Below are 18,434 nucleotides of genomic sequence, written 5' to 3'. Positions count from 1 at the left end.
TGAGAAGAGAGATGACAGATAAGTGAAAGAACTTCTCAAGAAAAAAAATAAGAAAAAATTTAAAATAGTGTGAAAAGCAGAAGCATATTTAAATAGCAGACAAAAATTGAGGGGTGATCATGGGGAAAGATAGGGCAAATATATTCAATATTCTTTACCAGGGCAATAAAATACCATGGTTGAAAAGAGTTTCTGAAATTCTTTAATCCAGATTTCCCACTTTGTCATATAACCAAGGTTTTCCAGGAGCAGAAACAAGATTCTAAAAGAGATTTTAAGGTCAGTTACAGAATTAAAAACAAAAAAACTCCTTATTGAACACAAACATAAAATACCACTTCTGCGGGCCGGCCCTGTGGCTTAGCGGTTAAGTGCGTGCGCTCCGCTGCTGGCGGCCCGGGTTCGGATCCCAGGCGCGCACCGACGCACCGCTTCTCTGGCCATGCTGAGGCCAAGTCCCACATACAGCAACTAGAAGGATGTGCAACTATGACATACAACTATCTACTGGGGCTTTGGGGGAAAAAATAAATAAATAAATAAAATTAAATACCAGTTCTGCCATTAAATCCAATGACATCTCTTTACAAAAGCTGCCAATCTCAGAAAGTTAAAATTTACAAATTATACAAGAAATTTTCATTTATTTAACACTAAACATAGGAGCTAAAAAAATAGCTCTAGGGCCAGCCTGGTGACATAGTGGTTAAGTTCTCACGCTACACTTCGGCAGCCCGGAGTTCACTGGTTCAGATCCCGGGCGCGCACTGACGCACCGCTTGTCAAGCCATGCTGTGGTGGTGTCCCATATAAAGTAGAGGAAGATGGGCATGAATGTTAGCCCAGTGACAGTCTTTCTCAGCAAAGAGAGGAGGATTGGCATCGGATGTTAGCTCAGGGCTAATCTTCCTCATCAAAAAAAAAAAAAAAAAAGCTCTAAGTGAAAAGTCTACATCTTCCCCTAAATTTTCTCAACATCTTTTTTCCATTTATTGCTTATTATTGGCCATGCATGATAGCTCCTCACGCCCGTCACATCTTTTGAAAAACGTTCTTTTTCATTTATGCCCCATTAAGACTTTATATACATAAAATCCTTAAACTCAAAGCAGAAGCAGCAGTGGCTCCCAGTGGCCAATTTACGAAAAGTACATTTTCCTATCACAGTTCTTGTATTTTCATATATGATTTCTAAAATTACAAGAACCTCATAGAAATTACAGTATTAGAAAAAAGCAAGTTAACAAAAGAATATTTAATTAACTTTAATCCTGTGCTCTTCCCCTTGACAACAATAAGAATATTATCATGCATGCTTTTCAGACAACTAAGACATCCTTTAAAGCACAAAATACATTACTTAACATTATGTTTTCACATTTTCAATGTCCCTGGGATCACTTACTGACTCAAAAACTGAATAGTCACTGTGTAACAGTCACATAACAGAGCACTGTTATCTACCTATTTGTTTGATCAGATTAAGATTGTTAAAACCTAAACTAATTCCCCTAGAACATTCCACCTCAAATATGTAACTGAGGCTGAAGTGACATCCTAGATTTTTCACCATGATATATGTGGTAGACAGAAATCTAAAAATGTCCCCCCAAAGTTTCTGTCCCCTGGTTTGATTGATTGGTTGGTAATTCAATGAAACACTAATGTAGGTTTAGCTGTGAAGAAACTTTCAGATAGAATTAAGGCTACTAATCAGCTGATCTTAAAATAAGGAATTACCCTGGATTTCCAGTGGGCCCAATGTAATCAAATAAGCCCTTAACAGCAGCAGATGGCAAAAAAGTCAAGTCAGAGATACACCAGAAAAAAGGCAGTCAGAGATTCCAAGGATTAAAAAGGACTTGATCTGCCATCACTGTCTTTGAAGATGGAAGGGGAGCCACAAGTGAAGGAATGAGGGCAACCTCTAGAAGCTGAGAACCTCCAGATGACAGTCATCAAAGAAAAACGGACCTCAGTCCTACACCCACACGGAACTGAATTCAGCCAACAACCTCAAGAGCTTGGAAGCAGATTCATCCCAAAGCCTCCAGAAAGGAACACAGCCCTGCTGACATCTGCGCTCTAAAGCAAAAAACCAAGCTGTGCCCAGACATCTGATCTAGAGAAATTGAAAGAGAATAAATCTGTGTTGTTTTTAGCCACTAAATTTGTGGTTATTTACTATGACAGCAACTTAAAACTAATACAGATTTTGGTACCACAAGTGGAGTGCTGCTGTAACAAAAACCTAAAAATGTGGAAATGGCTTTGGAATCGAGCAGTGAATAAATACTCTAAGAAATTTGAGGGGCATTATAGAAAAAGCCTAAATAGCCTTGAACAAACTGGTAATAGAAATTGAGACTTTAAGGATTCACAGTGAGGATTCACAGACTGCCTGAAGAAATCTGGATTTGGAGGATAAAAAGATCTAACTTGTCATTGGATATTGCTTTTGTTATCCATTCTGACACTCTCTGCCTTTTAACAGGAGAGTTTAGTACATTTTGTTTTATATAGTTGTTGATTTAGTTCATTTTAAATCGACTGTCCTGCTATTGTTTCTTTGGTTCCATCTTTTTGTTGTTCTTTTCCTCCTTTCCCGCCTTCCTTTATGTCTAAGCCACCACCTCCTCTCATCTAAATTAATGCAGTAGCCTCCTGTCTGGTCTCCTTGCGTCCACCCTTGCCCCTTACAACAAAGTCTGTTCTCACCACAATAGCAGTCTCATCCTATTTATTTTCCACCCTTTCTGGGTAAAGACCAGTTGTTACAATGACCCTGTAATATCAGTCTCCATTACCTTTCTGACCTCATTTCCTACTCTCCCCGCCCTCATTCACTCCATTTCACACTAGCCTCCTTACTCTTGTTTGAACACCCCAGACACACTCCCACCTTTGCACTTGCTATTTCCTCTATCTACAACACTTTCTCTACCTCCCTTACTTAGTTCAGGTTTTTGAGCAAACGTTACTTTTCCCCTAACTATCTGTAGTAGGCAGAATAATGGCCTCCCCAAAGACATCCACACCCTTATCCCTGGAACCTGGGAATGTTACATTACATGGCAAAGGAGAATTAAAGTTGCAGATGGAATTAAGGCCGCTCATCAGCTGACCTTAAAACAGGGAGATTATTCTCGATTATCCAAAAGGGCCCAATGTATTCACAAGGGTACTTAAAAGCGAGAGAGGGAGATGTGACTACAGAAGAATGGTCACAGAGATGCAAAGTTGCTGGCTTTGACGATGGAGAAAGGGGACCACAACAGAAATGCACAACCTCTTAAAGATGGAAAAGGCAAGAAAATAGATTGTCCCCTAGAGCCTCCATAAACTAACACAGCCCCACCAACGCCTTGATTTTGACCCTTTGAGACCCACCTCACACTTCTAACCTCCAGAACTGTGAAACGTATCTGTATTGTTTAAGCCACTTTTAAGTTTGTGTAATTTTGTTATGGCAGCAACAGAAAACTAATACACTACCCTATCTAAAACTATAAGCCCTCACCTCCTACTCCCCTTTGCTGCTTAATTTTCCTCCATAAAATGTATTACCTTCTAACAAACTTTACAATTTACTTACTTTATTTATAAATATAAATTCTGTAAATAAATAAAAGCTCCATAACGCAAGGGTTATCTATTTTGTTCAGTTTTCCAGGGCCTGGTACATGGTTATGTGCTCAAATATTTGCTGAATGAACATTTGATAGATTATAAATATGTGAGTATGTTAGAAGAGTGGTGCTAATGATAATGCTGATGGTGATAAAAATACCATTAATCTTAAAGAAAAACTAAATATAATCAGTGGCTGTTTGCAATCAACAACATTTAGATTTATAGCTATGCGTTAACACCTCTCAAAACACCTTTATTATTCAGTCTCTGTACTCCTTTTCTTCCCAATTGCAACAGCTTTTTTTAATTACAGTTTTTGATAATTCAGGAGATCCTATTAAGTATGTATATTTTTAATTCTTAATATTTTGAGTAGAATATCACATCTTATCTATAAACTCAGAAAAGAATCAATATACCAAGTATTTCCTTCCTGAAGAAAGTTATTGACATTTGAGAAAGTCTCCAAATTTGAAATAGAAAAGAAAAAATTTTGGCAATTATCAACAAACATCGTATATTATCTTCATTCAAAGAGCAGAGAACAGTCTGTTAAAATTCGTTGCTTACCTGTTCCAGGAGTAGTTGTCATCACTCCAACAAGAGGACTCTGCATTACAGAAATGTTTGGCTACACAAAATCAGAAGAAAGTGTTAAGGTAAGAACGCAAAGTTCTAACCATACCATACACACAGTAAGTGTTGAAATGCTTCCTTCAATAGACAACTGAATGTCTATCAGGTACTGAAGATGTCTCTAATTAGCTCACAATCTAAGAGTACTATAACTTTTTTTTTTAAGTTGAGTAGTATTAATCTAAAATATGCTAGATCTTTTAGCATATTATTTGTTTAAAATAAAAAAGTTACATTAGGTAAAAAGACATTATTAGTAGTAGAAAGTAACACTGCTATTTGTTTTTAGTTGCTAAGGTACAATATTTGAAATAAGAGAGATAATGGTGATTCTTCAAATCACCAAGCTCACATAGAAAAATAGCAAGATTGCAGAATTCTATTTTTAAAAAGACACTTATAAACCATGAAACAGTACAGATTCAAATCAGTCTACATAATAAAAGACAGCATACTTATGCCTCTACTAGCTGAAAGGTACAAAGCAGGAAAATTATCAATACTAGTTCCTTTAAATGTGAGAAAACTAAAGATTAAATTAAAGTAGTTAAAAGTCCTTCTATAAACAAAGACAACAATATCCAATCAAGAATGAGAACAGACTCTTTCTCCAGAAGTAAATATATAGATATAGATTTTTTTTTTTTTTAACCAGATTCTAATTAAACGAAGGAAATTTAAAATCTGGCTACTATCTAGCAACCAGAACCAAATGTTGAGAGGTGGTTAGGAGAGACACAAAATGTCTTGTTCAGTTCTTAATCCCAACTTCTTTCATGATTAGAGAGAGGTTGAACAAAGTCTCAGGGGGCAAAATTAATTTGGGCTTTAATCTAATGATAATATTCTCAGCAACTTTCAAGTCAAACATATTCTCTACAAATTATGACCCACAAGACTTTTAAAAATTCTGAACATAGCAATGACTGTAAACTACCCTTCTTTTCATGTATCATCAGAGGAGTAATGAAAACTAGCAGATATTTATAAGCCAGTGGTTCTCATACCAAACTAAACATCAGATTTACTTATCAACCTTTAGAAAAATATCATGGACCACAATATTCTGGATTGAGTAAGTCCAGAACACCACTGTCCCAATATAACACAAGCCATATAAGTAATTTTAAATTTTATAGTAGACACATTAAAAAAGTAAAAATAGGTATAGTTATTTAACCTAATACATCCAAAATATTATCATTTCAATATGTAATCAATATAAAAAGGTAAATGATATAGTTTACATTATTTCTAAGTCTTCAAAGTTTACTGTGTATTTTACACTTAAGTATATCTCAATTAAGTATAGGACTAGCCACATTTCAAGTGTCAACAGCCACACCTGGCTAGTGGCTACTGTACTGGACAGGAGGGCAGGTTTAGAAGTGTTGCAAAGAGAAAGTGCAAAAAGAAAGTATTCTGTTCAACACAAAGAGTTAATTTTGCTTTGCTTGATAAGCAGGCCTAGTACGCTAGACATATCAAGTCAATAAATAGTCAAAATTTACTGAAAGATGCTTTCTACCATTCTTAAACTTTCCAACAACCATGCCATATTTTATTTAGGGAAAGGCATAAAACATTTCTCCAAACCAAACAGCAGAAACGTCTATTTTTTATTTTTTTTCCCCCAGAGCCCCAGTAGATAGTTGTATGTCGTAGGTGCACATCCTTCTAGTTGCTGTATGTGGGATGCGGCCTCAGCATGGCCAGAGAAGCGGTGCGTCGGTGCGCACCGGGGATCCGAACCCAGGCCGCCAGCAGCAGAGCGCTGCACGCACTTAACCACTAAGCCACTGGGCCGGCCCAAGAAACATCTTTATACCAAGAACTTATCAGCTTAACTGACACTTTGTTTATATGTCCTACTAAGCACGATAGTGATAGGAGGGAACACTTGTGACTATAAAAGCTACTAAACTTTCTACTTCAAAGAAAAACCCATAATACCTTTCAAGTGACAATCAAGAGTTATCACAGTAGTGTTAGCACAGCATGACTGTTACAAACATTGGCTCTAGATTCAAGACTGCCTGGATTTAAAGCCTGGCTCTGCTAGACTAGCTGCCTTGCCCTTGACAACGTACTTAAGCTTTCTGTGCCCTAATTTCCTCAATGATAAAATGAAGCTCATAATAGCTACCTCACAGATTCACTGTGAGGATTAATTGACATAATACATGCGAAGTTGTAAGATCAGGGCCTGTGCATAGTAGGTACTTCATAAGTATAGACACTTCCTTGTAGCTATCAATCCCATCAAAACAGAGAATCTCTACCTTGCAATAATCTATGACTGAAAATAACACCATCAGAACACCTACACCTGCACCAACCAAAACCAAACATCACCATCAGGACACCTACACCCAGAACATACCAAACCATCAGTTCATAAATACACAGGAAGCAGCATTTTTAGTAAAATAAGTAAACAGTGAACACAGCTCTAAAAGGATACTGGTCTTATAATAATAAAATCGTCTGAAAACAAAGATTTCAAATCATTACTAAGTGCTCTACATCTGGACAAAACCCTGAATCTTCATTTGTTCTTTCACAAAATTATGTATAAATATTGAACTTTTTAAACAATTGGAATGACTTAAACCATAATCATTTCTACTTATATATTAAGTAGGTTGGGGGCATGGACAGATGAATGAGGCATATCTATAAAAACCTCAGAGTTGCTTATATGAGAAAATAATCTGGAGTTACATCACATTTTAAAATATATTTCATGATAAATACAATCTAAGGGTCGGCCCCGTGGCTTGGCGGTTGAGTGCGAGAGCTCCGCTGCTGGCGGCCCAGGGTTCAGATCCCGGGCGCACACCGACGCACCCCTTCTCCGGCCATGCTGAGGCCGCGTCCCACATACAGCAACTAGAAGGATGTGCAGCTATGACATACAACTATCTACTGGGGCTTTGGGGGGAAAAAATAAATAAATAAAATCTTAAAAAAAAAAAAAAAATACAATTCAAGGAGAGTCCATGATAAATGTCCTTAATGCTTATTCTGTGCAATAGTTACACTAAAATAGACCTCAGGGAACCATTTCAATTTCTGACCCTCACTGTATAGCCACATAAAAACATGAAATTATTAACTGTGGATTGTGAGTGAGGGTATGTATATCACCTGTTTTCTTGAAGTTAAAGGTGTTGATCCAAGTCCGGGGCTGGAAATGTCATCGTATATACTTCTAACTGGTGGAGCTCCACTTTTATCTTTATGAGCTGGTACAACTGGTTGCGGTGGTGACCCACCTACAATGTACAAAAATTATAGTCAGGTGAATAAACAAATCTTTCATCTCTCTGATAAAATTTTTTTAATTTATATTTTTAAAATATTGACAAACTCTTATCTCCTAGTGCTTCTCAAACTTTAATACATGTAAGACTCACCTGGAGATCCTGTTAAAATTCAGATTTTGATTCAGAATGTGTGGGGTAGAGCCTGAGATTATGAATTTCTAACAAGCTCCCAGTAATGCCAATGCTGGTGATCCACAGACTGCACTTAAGTTTCCAGAATAAGCAAATAGAAAGATGAGGTTTTAGTAAACACATCTAACTTTTGCTTTCTCTACAAAATGCTTAACATTTCAATATAAAACTTGATCTTATTTCTCACTTGAAAGTAGGTATTAAACAGCTCCAGTTTGTATACACTTGAATAAATATCACCCCCTAATGTGGAATTTGACTGTCACGATTAAACAGATCTCATTCATGTTTCTCACAACAGAAATATATTTAAGTACATAATAAAGATATAGGAAAAGAATCAACTTTTGGGGACATAAAGATGTCTTTATAAGTCAGAGTATCAGCAATGCCAAATAGCGAAGCAGCCTAGGCCCTCTGTAAGACTAACATCTGAGCCTAGACAGTACAGCATATTTAGAACACAGGCTATACAACAAGACTGACCTGGCTTTAACCTCCTGCTCTGTCACTTATTAACAAGTGAGCTTCAGCAAGTTCTTTATTGTATTTAGCTTTAGTTTTCTTTTTGAAAAATAGGGATACTACTACCTAGCCTTTAAGATTGATAAAAGAATGAAAGTAACATAAAATGCTCAGCATACTGCCTTGCTCATAAGTATTCAATATATGGTAGCTACAATAATAAAATAATACATCTGAAATGTATAAAAAACAAAAATCTGGGGGCCGGCCCAGTGGCGCAAGCAGTTAAGTGCACGCGCTCCGCTGCAGCGGCCTGGGGTTCGCTGGTTCGGATCCTGGGCGCACCGACACACTGCTTGTTAAGCCATGCTGTGGCGGCATCCCACATAAAGTAGAGGTAGAGGGGCACGGATGTTAGTCTTCCTCAGCAAAAAAGAGGAGGATTGGCATCGGATGTTAGCTCAGTGCTGGTATTCCTCACCAAAAAAAAAAAAAAAAAATCTGTCCAGAATAATGTTCTCAACTACTTCAAATGTAATTTATGTAATTCTCCCTGATCAATCCTAAAAAAATTAATAACCCACTTTAAACCGAATAATATCTTAAGGACAATTAAAGTAAGAAGAGTTTCCATTTAAACACCTACTAAAAGGATATCAGCTCACATTTGGAATTCAACCATTTTTGTAGCTAATTCTCACTACTCATAGTCAAAACAACAAAGTTATCTTTCAAAACATTTCTTTGCTAAAGGAGTCTTATAAAAGATACATGTTGCATTTAGATAACAATATTTTGTGCTGACAATCGCAAATTCTGCGTAAAAAACTTCCCCACGGTTTATGGAGTAAGTCCTTTCACAAAACACGCTACAAGTGAGAATCTTAATTCACTATGACTAGAAGCAGAACTTACACCTGCAAATTTCAAATTACACTTCTTTTGAATATTTGCCATTATTATATTTATGATGAATTATTTAAACTGAATTCAGTTGAAGTTAAACGACCATATTTCTTTCCTTCCCACACTTTAACATCTCTGAAACAGGGATAATTTACAAAAACTGGCATCTTGGTATTGTATCATATTTAGTTTTTTTTCTTTCTCCGTGGTACTTAAAATAATGCTGAGACAGGGATAATTTACAAAAACTGGCATCTTGGTATTGTATCATATTTAGTTTTTTTCTTTCTCCGTGGTACTTAAAATAATGCTGAGTTTTACAATCAATAACATCTTAGATTGGATGAAATGTAGTATGCATATTTTTAATAAGTAGTTCTTAGAATTATAGTAGTTTATATTGCTTACACCTCTATTCCAAGAGTCTTAAAATAACAAACAGATGCATTACTTAATTTTTTTAATAAACGTGTTGATGAGGGTGACTGTTGCACCATTATTCTTTTTAAAATTCTAGTACATGTACTGATAGCACTGTGAAACTATTTTAAGCAATTTACCTACCTGCAAGTAAAGGTGACCTCATTTCCATTACTCCTACTGAAGGGCCACTAATTGATCGAGGTTGTGGAGTCACTGGAGCTGGCAAATCCCCCATTAAAAATCCAGGTAAGAACTGGGCATTAACCCCCGGCTTTGGTGACGTGGGTGAACCCAGCATCATTGGTTCAGATCCTAAATGAATCAAAAAATAAAATAAAACAAAGTAAGGATTTCGATGTTACAATATCTAACAAAAAGATGCAAGAATCTAGCATAAATAATTTTGAGAATTTAATCAAAACTGTTAAATATTAGAACCACAGTTATTATTTTTAAAACCAATAAAAATTATTTCCAGAAAAATGTGAAAGTATTTTGTGTTACCAACACTAACCTTTGACAGTTGTTTTTGTTTACATTATTTCACAGGTTTAAGAATCAACACATTTTTAAATTTAAAAACTTCAGTTTAGGGGCCGGCCCCATGGCTTAGCGGTTGAGTGCGCGCACTCCGCTGCTGGCGGCCGGGGTTCAGATCCCGGGATCGCACCGACGCACCACTTCTCCGGCCATGCGGCGGCCGCGTCCCACATACAGCAACTAGAAGGATGTGCAGCTATGACAGACAACTATCTACTGGGGCTTTGGGGGAAAAATAAATAAATAAAACCTTAAAAAATAAATAAATAAATAATAAAAACTTCAGTTTATTATTTAAAAAAAAAAATCCCTAATACATACAGAATGACCTCGTTCCATTTCTGGGTCAGCTTCTACTATATAACAAACAAAAACCAGGACATGGTGCACTAGCTACTTACACAAAGTTGCTTAGCAAATCAAACACAATGGGTTTAGCTTGCTATATGTCCCATTTTTTCTTCCCCATACACAAAAACTGTAAATAACTTTTGTAATAAAAGTGTAATCATGCACACATTAGAGCATATATGACGTAACAATGATGATTAGCATCCCAACTGAGAAACATATTGAAAAGATACGGAAAGTTTATTTTTTGGATCATGCTTAAAAATCATTCATTTTGAAGTCAGAAATAATCAATAAAAGTCTCCCTAATATAAAACCAATTTAAAAAGAGAACTGACACTTCACAATCAATTCAAAATTAATCTTCACACCAAGTACAGGGTAGGTATTATTATTCCCATTATGAAAATAAGGAAGTCATACTTACTCTAATTTCAAAGCAAAATAGCACAGTAAGGAAAACATGGGCTCTGGACTCAGAGACCTGGGTTCAAGTGTCTCAGCAAAATGGGCCTAATCGTAGCCCTGACTCACAGAGCTCTGATTAGAATTACAGCACGTAAAGTGCTTGACCCAGTGCCTAATATACAGTAAGTGTTCAACAAATATTAGTTATTATTATTCTAACAATATCTTATAATGATAGCAAAAACTGACTAAGTAATGTATAAATGTAAAATTTGCAGTTTCTGCTTACGAAAATTTAATTTTTCAACTACGTGACAAGACTGAATGTGACTCATGGCACTCAGAAAAGTCAAACATTTGGTATGTTATTTATATGGGCTTTATTAACTATTCCTTCTAAATAGTATCAAAAATTTGTTTCTTGCTATCCAAATGCTGTCAATTATCTAATCTTCCTCTTATTTCTCATTAGAGTAGACCTAGATATTAACAATGCAAGCATATACAAGAGGAAAAAGACAAAGTAATTCAGGAAAAGAATAAAACAAATACTGAAATAGGTGTAAAGAACTATAACTACACTGTAATTATTTTGAAGTGCTAGTTATTATGTTACTACGGTACTATTACATATTTCCAAAGAACATTACACACGGAAAGACTACACAAAAGCATAAACAAAAGCATATTCCAAACAGACATTTAGGAACCCACCGTAATAAATACCGAGTTTTAGGTCCCACCAACTATCTTCACTCTCCCATCCCCCAGAAGAAAAAATATATATGGCAAGTATAAGAAGAATTAAGTCAAGAAAAGTTCTGATATATCTGTATGTATATTGTGAGACAGTAGAAAGCACCAGAGTGAGGGGGACAGAAAGGACTCAGACTGTCATCAACCACCCCTCAGGCTAAATTTCCCTTAAAGAGAACTACACCAATGGATCGTGCAAGTCTTTCATTCCATTTCACAATCTGTACTCCTAAAATAAGTACTGTACCGTGCTCAGCTAGCATTGTTTGTTGAAGTAACCCTTAGTTTTAACATACCATTGGGTGCTGGGAAAATGTTTATTCTTCACCTGGAATATCTGCAGTATGTGGACTTGAACAATTAATATCAGCTAATGTCATATTTCTGACCAGGCAATAAACAGGAAAAGGTTTATTCACATTTGTAACCCTAAGAAATACGCACTCCAAAATGTTTTTGTTGAGTAGAAAACTCTGGAACCGGAAATGAACAGTTTTCTGATCTCTAAAATAATACAAAACAAATACCTAGACCAACATCTGTACATAAGTTTAAATGTAGCAGAGTATCTGCATTGACATTATGCATTTAGTTTCTTATGACTAACACTAAAACAGTTCGTTACTCTATTCTCAAAAAAAACTTACTTTGCACAAAATATGGCATTATATAGCCTTCAAAGCCAAAAAAAACCTCATTCTACAGACATACATCGCACTTACTCTTTTCCAAACTCAGAAAGTTGTAACCCAATTTTCAAATACGTCTATGATAGCAGACGGTTTATTTTCCGTTCTAAAATTTTCGACGGTTCTCACAAGTCCCCAAACTCAGCAGACAAAAAGGAAATCGACATCCTGTTAACTTGGTCGATTCTTTCAACGACAACACATTTCAGCGAGGCTCCCCATTAAGCAATGGAATGAATTTTCATTACGTCACTAATTAGAGCAAAAGATCTCCTACAATACTTGGTCGCTTTCCCAAGATAAAGGCGGGTGCGAGCTCCAGGCTTCCTATTAAGGCCACTATCTCGATGGCTGCCATCACCTGGTTAAATAAATGTCGCTCGACTCAAGCTTCCATTGCTAACAGATTCCTTTTTGCAAAGCCCAGAAAAGGGAAGCACTCAAACATGAACTAGAAGCCTAGGTGACCAAAGAGCGGTGGCTGTAACCCCCCTCCAGGGCACCGCCCACCCACGTGTACGCCGGTTTCTTCCCACCCACGCTGCCCGCGACGCCGGAACCCAGCGGCGCGTTTGGGGCGCTGTGCGAGTCACAGGTATGGGCAGGTGGGGCACGGCCGGCGTGTGGAGGCACAAAACGGCTCAGTCACCACTCGACGGCAGTTTTCTCACCCTCCCCTGGGCCCGCAGCTTCCTGGAGCCGCCTTCGTAGCGGCAGTGTGGCGACGCCTCGGGCAGGGGGCCTCCCGGGAACTTGGGGGCGAGTCAGGGACTCCCCCTCCGCGACTGAAACTAGCAGACGAGAGCCTGGTGACTACTGCCTTTCAGTCTTGCCCGCTTCCAGGCCTACGGCGTGGATCGAAGTGCCAGCGAGGAAAAGCAGTTTTTCACTCACCCAACGTGGGTGCCTGAGGTTCCACGGCAAAGGCTGCCATCGCGGCGGCAACTGCACTTAGCCCCAGACCTTCCCGATTTTCAAAAATGGCGGAAACTCTCCCCACGGGTAGGGGTGCGCTACTTTATGGGGTTGCGTAACTTCCGGACATGCGCTATACTTAAGTTGTAGGCGCTGGAGCCGTCATTTTGGAATAGGGCAATAATCTTTGCGCAATCTCAGCGTCTGGAAGAAGGAGTTCGCTGGTAAGGTGATCAGCCAGCGTGGAAACTATGGTTCTGGGAATGCTGCTACTCCCGCTGTGAGCCTCCTGGTTTGTTGGTGTTTGAATTTCATAGAAGCACAAGTTCTTTTACTCACGGTTTCATAATTAGCGTGAGTTTACCTAGTGCTCTGTTATCTGTCAGCTTTTCCAAGTGACTGCTCCATTCTCAAAGCGTATTTTCTACCATCCGTATGCCACGTTTTTAAATTTTATGTTCTATAGGCACAGTTTTATATTAAAACATAACGCATACTTACTGTTTTATTACACACTAATACATACAAAAGATATTAAATAACGGAGGCTAAGAAATATCCGTGAACCCACCAACGCCGCGGAACCCTGTGTGCGCCTCCCTATCCCATCCCGACGGTCCTCCTCCCCTCGGTCTGGTGCTTTTCTTTAGAGTGTATTCAAATATCACACACACACACATTCTATATTTGTGTGTACAAAAATATGTTTAGTTTTGCTCACTTACTAACTTTATAAAAGTGATGTGCTACGTTGTTTATATTCTGGGATGCTCTCTGGTCCGTACCAAACTCATTATCCTCAAAATACCCACCCATCCTCCGTCCCTGTTTCCTTTGGGATTTCCTGAAATCCCACATCCAGCAAGAATTTTTTAATTTGAGTGAGGCAATAACAATTCCACCATTAAATGGCAACTTCCCAGAAATCAAAATTTAAAACCACTTACAGATGAATTGATCTTTTTTTTTTACAAGCGTGTAAGTTAAACTGTGTCCCCCAAAAAGATATGTTTAAGTCCTAACCTCCAGTACATAGGAATGTGACCTTATTTGGAAGTCTTTGCAGATGTAATTAAGTTCAGATGAGGTCATACTGAATTACCACCAACTTGGCAACTTAAACCAACACAAATTTATGTTTTGTGGTTCTAAAGACCAGAAATTCAAAATGAGTCTTATGGGGCTAAAGTCAAGGTGTCAGCAAGACTGGTTTCTTCTGGAGACTCCGAGGGAAAATATGTTTCCCTGACTTTTCTAACTTCTTGCGGCTAACTATATTCCTTGGCTTTTGGCCATGTCCTCTCCTTTCCAAGCCAGAGGCATAGCATCTTCTCTCTCTCTGACACTGCTTCTCTTTGCTTCTGTCATTACAGGGCCGTCGTCTTCTGTAGTAAAATCTCCCTCTGCCTCCCTCTTATAAGAAGAGGGATGTAGGTATGTAATGAAGAAGTAGGTTTGTAAAGAAGAGGGATGTAGGGATGTAGGTAGGGATGTAGTTAGAAATTACATTTAGGACCTACTCAGATAATCCAAGATAATCTTCCCATTTCAATATCCAGTTGTGATGATTAAGTTAATAATCACATCTGCAAAGTACCTTTTGCCATATAGGATAACATTCATAGGTTCCCGAGATTAGAGTGTGCATATCTTTGGGGGCTGTCATTCAGCCCACCACACCCAGCAATTCCATTTTTATAACTTAGGTACCAAGAAAGGTTCATCAATGAAGGAATTTCTATATAAATTATGATATAGCCAAACAAAAGAACATTAGGCACCTGTTAAAAAGAATAAGATGGATTTGATATGTGAGTACGAGTGTGTATTCACCTAGAAAAATCTCCATGATTGATATACTGAAAGAAACAATTTGAAAACATGTATATGGCATCATTTTATTTTCATTTAACAAAAAAAGGGTATTTGGGTATAGATGCAAAGAGAGAGAGAGAGATGCTTGTTTAAATAAAGGAAGAAGTTGGGAAACATTTGTGCCAAACTATTAACAGGAAAGATAGAGTTGGAGAGGGGTTTGTAAATTGGAGGGCTTAAGAAGGGCCTTTAATTCACTTTATATAATTTTTAGTGGCTGATTAGAGGTGTTATTTACTATTTTTAGTATTCTTCAAATTAAAAACTTTTTTTCCTTTAAGAAAGAAAGTCATTTTCCTTTCTTCACTTGCATTTCAATATTCTACCTTTTTGACTGGCTCTTTCCTTATCAAATTATAAAAAGGCCCAGTTTGCCCTATCCAAAAACCTTCCCTAGAACTTGCTGTTTCTTCTGGCTACCATGCATTAATTTCTGTCATATTTCTTCTCTTTTTTTCAAGATCTCAAAAAAAGGTTTACAGACTTTAGTAGATGGTCTGTTTCCTTAACTTCACCATTTTGTTTTTTAATTCATTAAACACTGCCTCCTGTGTAAATTCTCTTCTGAAACCACTGACCGCAACTATTTTTCTCCTGATTGCCAAATTAGACCTGTCTCCTTGACATCTGCAGTATTCAACAGCTTTGACAACCTTTTCCTGTATATGGGTGTTTTCCTTGTTTTGGTGATGCTATACTTCCTACTTCTCCTCCCAACTTTCTACTCTTTCCCTGGCTTTTCCGTACCTGATCCCATTTCATTCTAACCTGGACATATTATTGTTAGTCAAGCCTTTGTCTTCTTTCTCTTCCTCAATTCCTTATGGTCTCCTTTGGAGTCCTCGTCAATTGTCACATCTATGCAAATAATTTCCAATATTGTCTGCCACCCTTCTCTAAAGCCAAATGATACTTTTCCAGATGCATGCTAAGCAACCTACCAACACATCAAACCTCAAAAACAAACCCATCCCTAAAACCAGTCCCATTCCAGTTGTCCCTTTTTCTGTTAGTCTCTTAGAAACAGAAGATTAAAAGCACAGGGTGTTAGAGCAGAACTTAAGGCCAAACAGACCTGAATTCAGGGCCCAACTTTCCTGCTTAAATCTTGTATTGCTTGGATTTGTACTAAATCTCTGTAGATTTTATTTTGTGTAAAATAGAAACAATACCTACTTTGAAAGGTGGTTATGCTTAGTACAGTGCCTGGTCCACTTTGCTTTTTTTGGCTTCCACCTTCCCTGCCATCAAACATTCAGATACAAGTCCTGTTCTTTCTCTCTCCTCAATTCCTAGACAATTGCAGTCAACTCTTAACATCTCCTTGCCTTCAGTCTCTCCCAGCAACTCTAACACATCACTAGCCACTTTGTACACATTACCTGGCTGGCCAAAAACCCTCAGTGACTTCCAGTTCTCTACAGCAGCTTTTCTTTAGCTCCACAGGATTCGCGTGTGCAGTGCATGCCAACCAATAACGTCCCTCATTACACTACATACATTCTCACCTGGCTAGCAAGGAAAGCAGGGAAACCAGAATCTCTTAGGGTAGACAGTGTGATAGACTGAATGTTTGTGTCCCCCAAAATTCATCTGTTGAAATCCTTATTCCCAATATGACGGAAACTGGAGATGGGGCCTTTGGGAAGTGATTAGGTCATGAGGGTGGGGCCCTCATGAATGAGATTAGTGCCCTTATAAAAGAGATCCCAGAAAGCTCTCCACCCTCGCCTCCACCTGGGCCATGTGAAGATATAGCCACAAGACTGCTGTCTGTGAATCAGGAAGCAGGCTGTCACAGGACACCAAATCTGCTGGTGCCTTGATCTTGGACTTCTCAGCCTCCACAGTTCCCAGAACTGTGAGAAATAAATTTCTGTTGTTTATAAGTCACCCAGTCTACGGAATTCTGTTATAACAGCCCAAACAGACTGAGACAGGAGGGTAGAGCATCTCTTTTAGAGATTTCAGTAGGTACCCCTAAAGGGAATACATGTGGTCACTCTACCTTCATCTGGTGTGATTGAGAACCCTGGCTTCAAAAATAAAGTCTCTTCACCCTTTCACCCTAACCTTCTGCTCCAGTTAATTCTCCCACTATTCCCCTTTGCAAACCTTCAACCTCTTGTGCAAGATCTTCACGTTGTATTCCTTGCTTTGCAGCATCCCCCTGCCTAGCATCTCTTTGCTTTCCACCCCTTTACAAAGTCCTATCCTTTCCACAAGTAGCAGGTCTCTTGCACCATGAAACTTGCCCCAGCCCTGCCAGACCTCAATCACTCAATCACAGAACACACTACTTCTACAACTCATTTGCTATAAGATACTTGTTTTGTAAATTTCAGCCCCACTAGATGGATTTTCTTGAGGACAGGGACCATAACTTTTTCTTTTCTGTATTTCTATCACTTTTCAATAAATATATGTTGAAAAAGTAAGTGAATGAACAAATTAACGCCAATCTCTAAATAAATAAACATTGAATAAAGGATAGTTATCTGACATAACTTATTTGATGCAATTTTGCATGTTTTCAGATTTTTTAAATCATAATTTTGCATATTAATTATATTAGAAGTGCTTATTATTTATATTATAAAGTGAAAACCTATTTGTAGTTCCACTTATTTATCCTTTTTTTTGGTAAAATGAGATTTTCATACTTGGATTATCTTGAATGAGAAACACTTGTATGGCACAATTTTACTTTTTTATAAAATTTCTTGTTAAACTGCAATCTTTAGAAATAATGCATGTTCACCATATTCTTCTGCACATGAATATTATCTTAATTACAATGTTTGCTTTCCTTCTTTCTTTTCTGAACATATTAAATAAAATATCACATCAAGTGGAACACCTGGATTTGTGGTTCCCTGAATGCTGCCCTCAGGTGACAAAAGATTTCATCAAAGTGCTATTTTTGCAGACCATTGAGTTTCAAACTTAGATGGGGAACCCTTTCTTTAAACAAGATGTTGTGCAGATACTTAATGTATGCAACAGAACTGCTCTGGTTGGGGGAAAAAATGGAAGAATGCAAGCCCTACTAACTCAGGGTTCTTGCCCCTAAACTGTCTGCTGACTCGCACAGCTCCAGGTGACCCCAGAAACACTTGGATGGAGTACCTAGGGCTGCAGAGAGTCCAACCTCAATATTAGCTCTGGGCTATATATACTTTAACTTTCTTCTAGATTCAAAACAAATTTTTAAAAAGTCATAAATATGTGAACTCTCAAAATTTATTTATTTTCAATGTATTTGATATATTCACAGCCAGACTGCTTGTGTATCTATCACATATGCTGAATACTCATCATCCTATTTGTAAATGTCTATTAATATGCAGTATTTGTGTATAAATATAAATTCAAC

General features: G+C 37.7%; 1 protein-coding gene across 2 annotated transcripts in view; it reads right to left on the bottom strand.

Moving 5' to 3' along the window:
• The window catches only part of NUP35 (nucleoporin 35), a 28,450-nt gene extending 15,180 nt beyond the window's left edge, over positions 1 to 13,270 (bottom strand). Inside the window, exons 1-4 of one of the 2 annotated variants that reach the window (XM_087435462.1) lie at positions 13,163 to 13,270; positions 9,666 to 9,836; positions 7,420 to 7,547; positions 4,204 to 4,264 (exon numbers count right to left, since the gene is read on the bottom strand). In XM_087435462.1, the coding sequence (XP_087291588.1) occupies positions 4,204 to 4,264; positions 7,420 to 7,547; positions 9,666 to 9,836; positions 13,163 to 13,202 (400 nt within the window). In that variant the 5' untranslated portion in view covers positions 13,203 to 13,270. The remainder of the gene's footprint in view (positions 1 to 4,203; positions 4,265 to 7,419; positions 7,548 to 9,665; positions 9,837 to 13,162) is intronic. The other variant, XM_004426708.3, reaches the window with a different exon arrangement.
• Positions 13,271 to 18,434: the final 5,164 nt, after the last annotated feature.

Source organism: Ceratotherium simum, chromosome 9 (assembly GCF_057802395.1).
Source record: "Ceratotherium simum simum isolate JZ-2026a chromosome 9, ASM5780239v1, whole genome shotgun sequence".
In the NCBI taxonomy this organism is placed as follows: domain Eukaryota; kingdom Metazoa; phylum Chordata; class Mammalia; order Perissodactyla; family Rhinocerotidae; genus Ceratotherium; species Ceratotherium simum.
The sequence above is the reverse complement of the archived record's forward strand: the minus strand, read 5'-3'. Positions and strand labels throughout refer to the sequence as shown.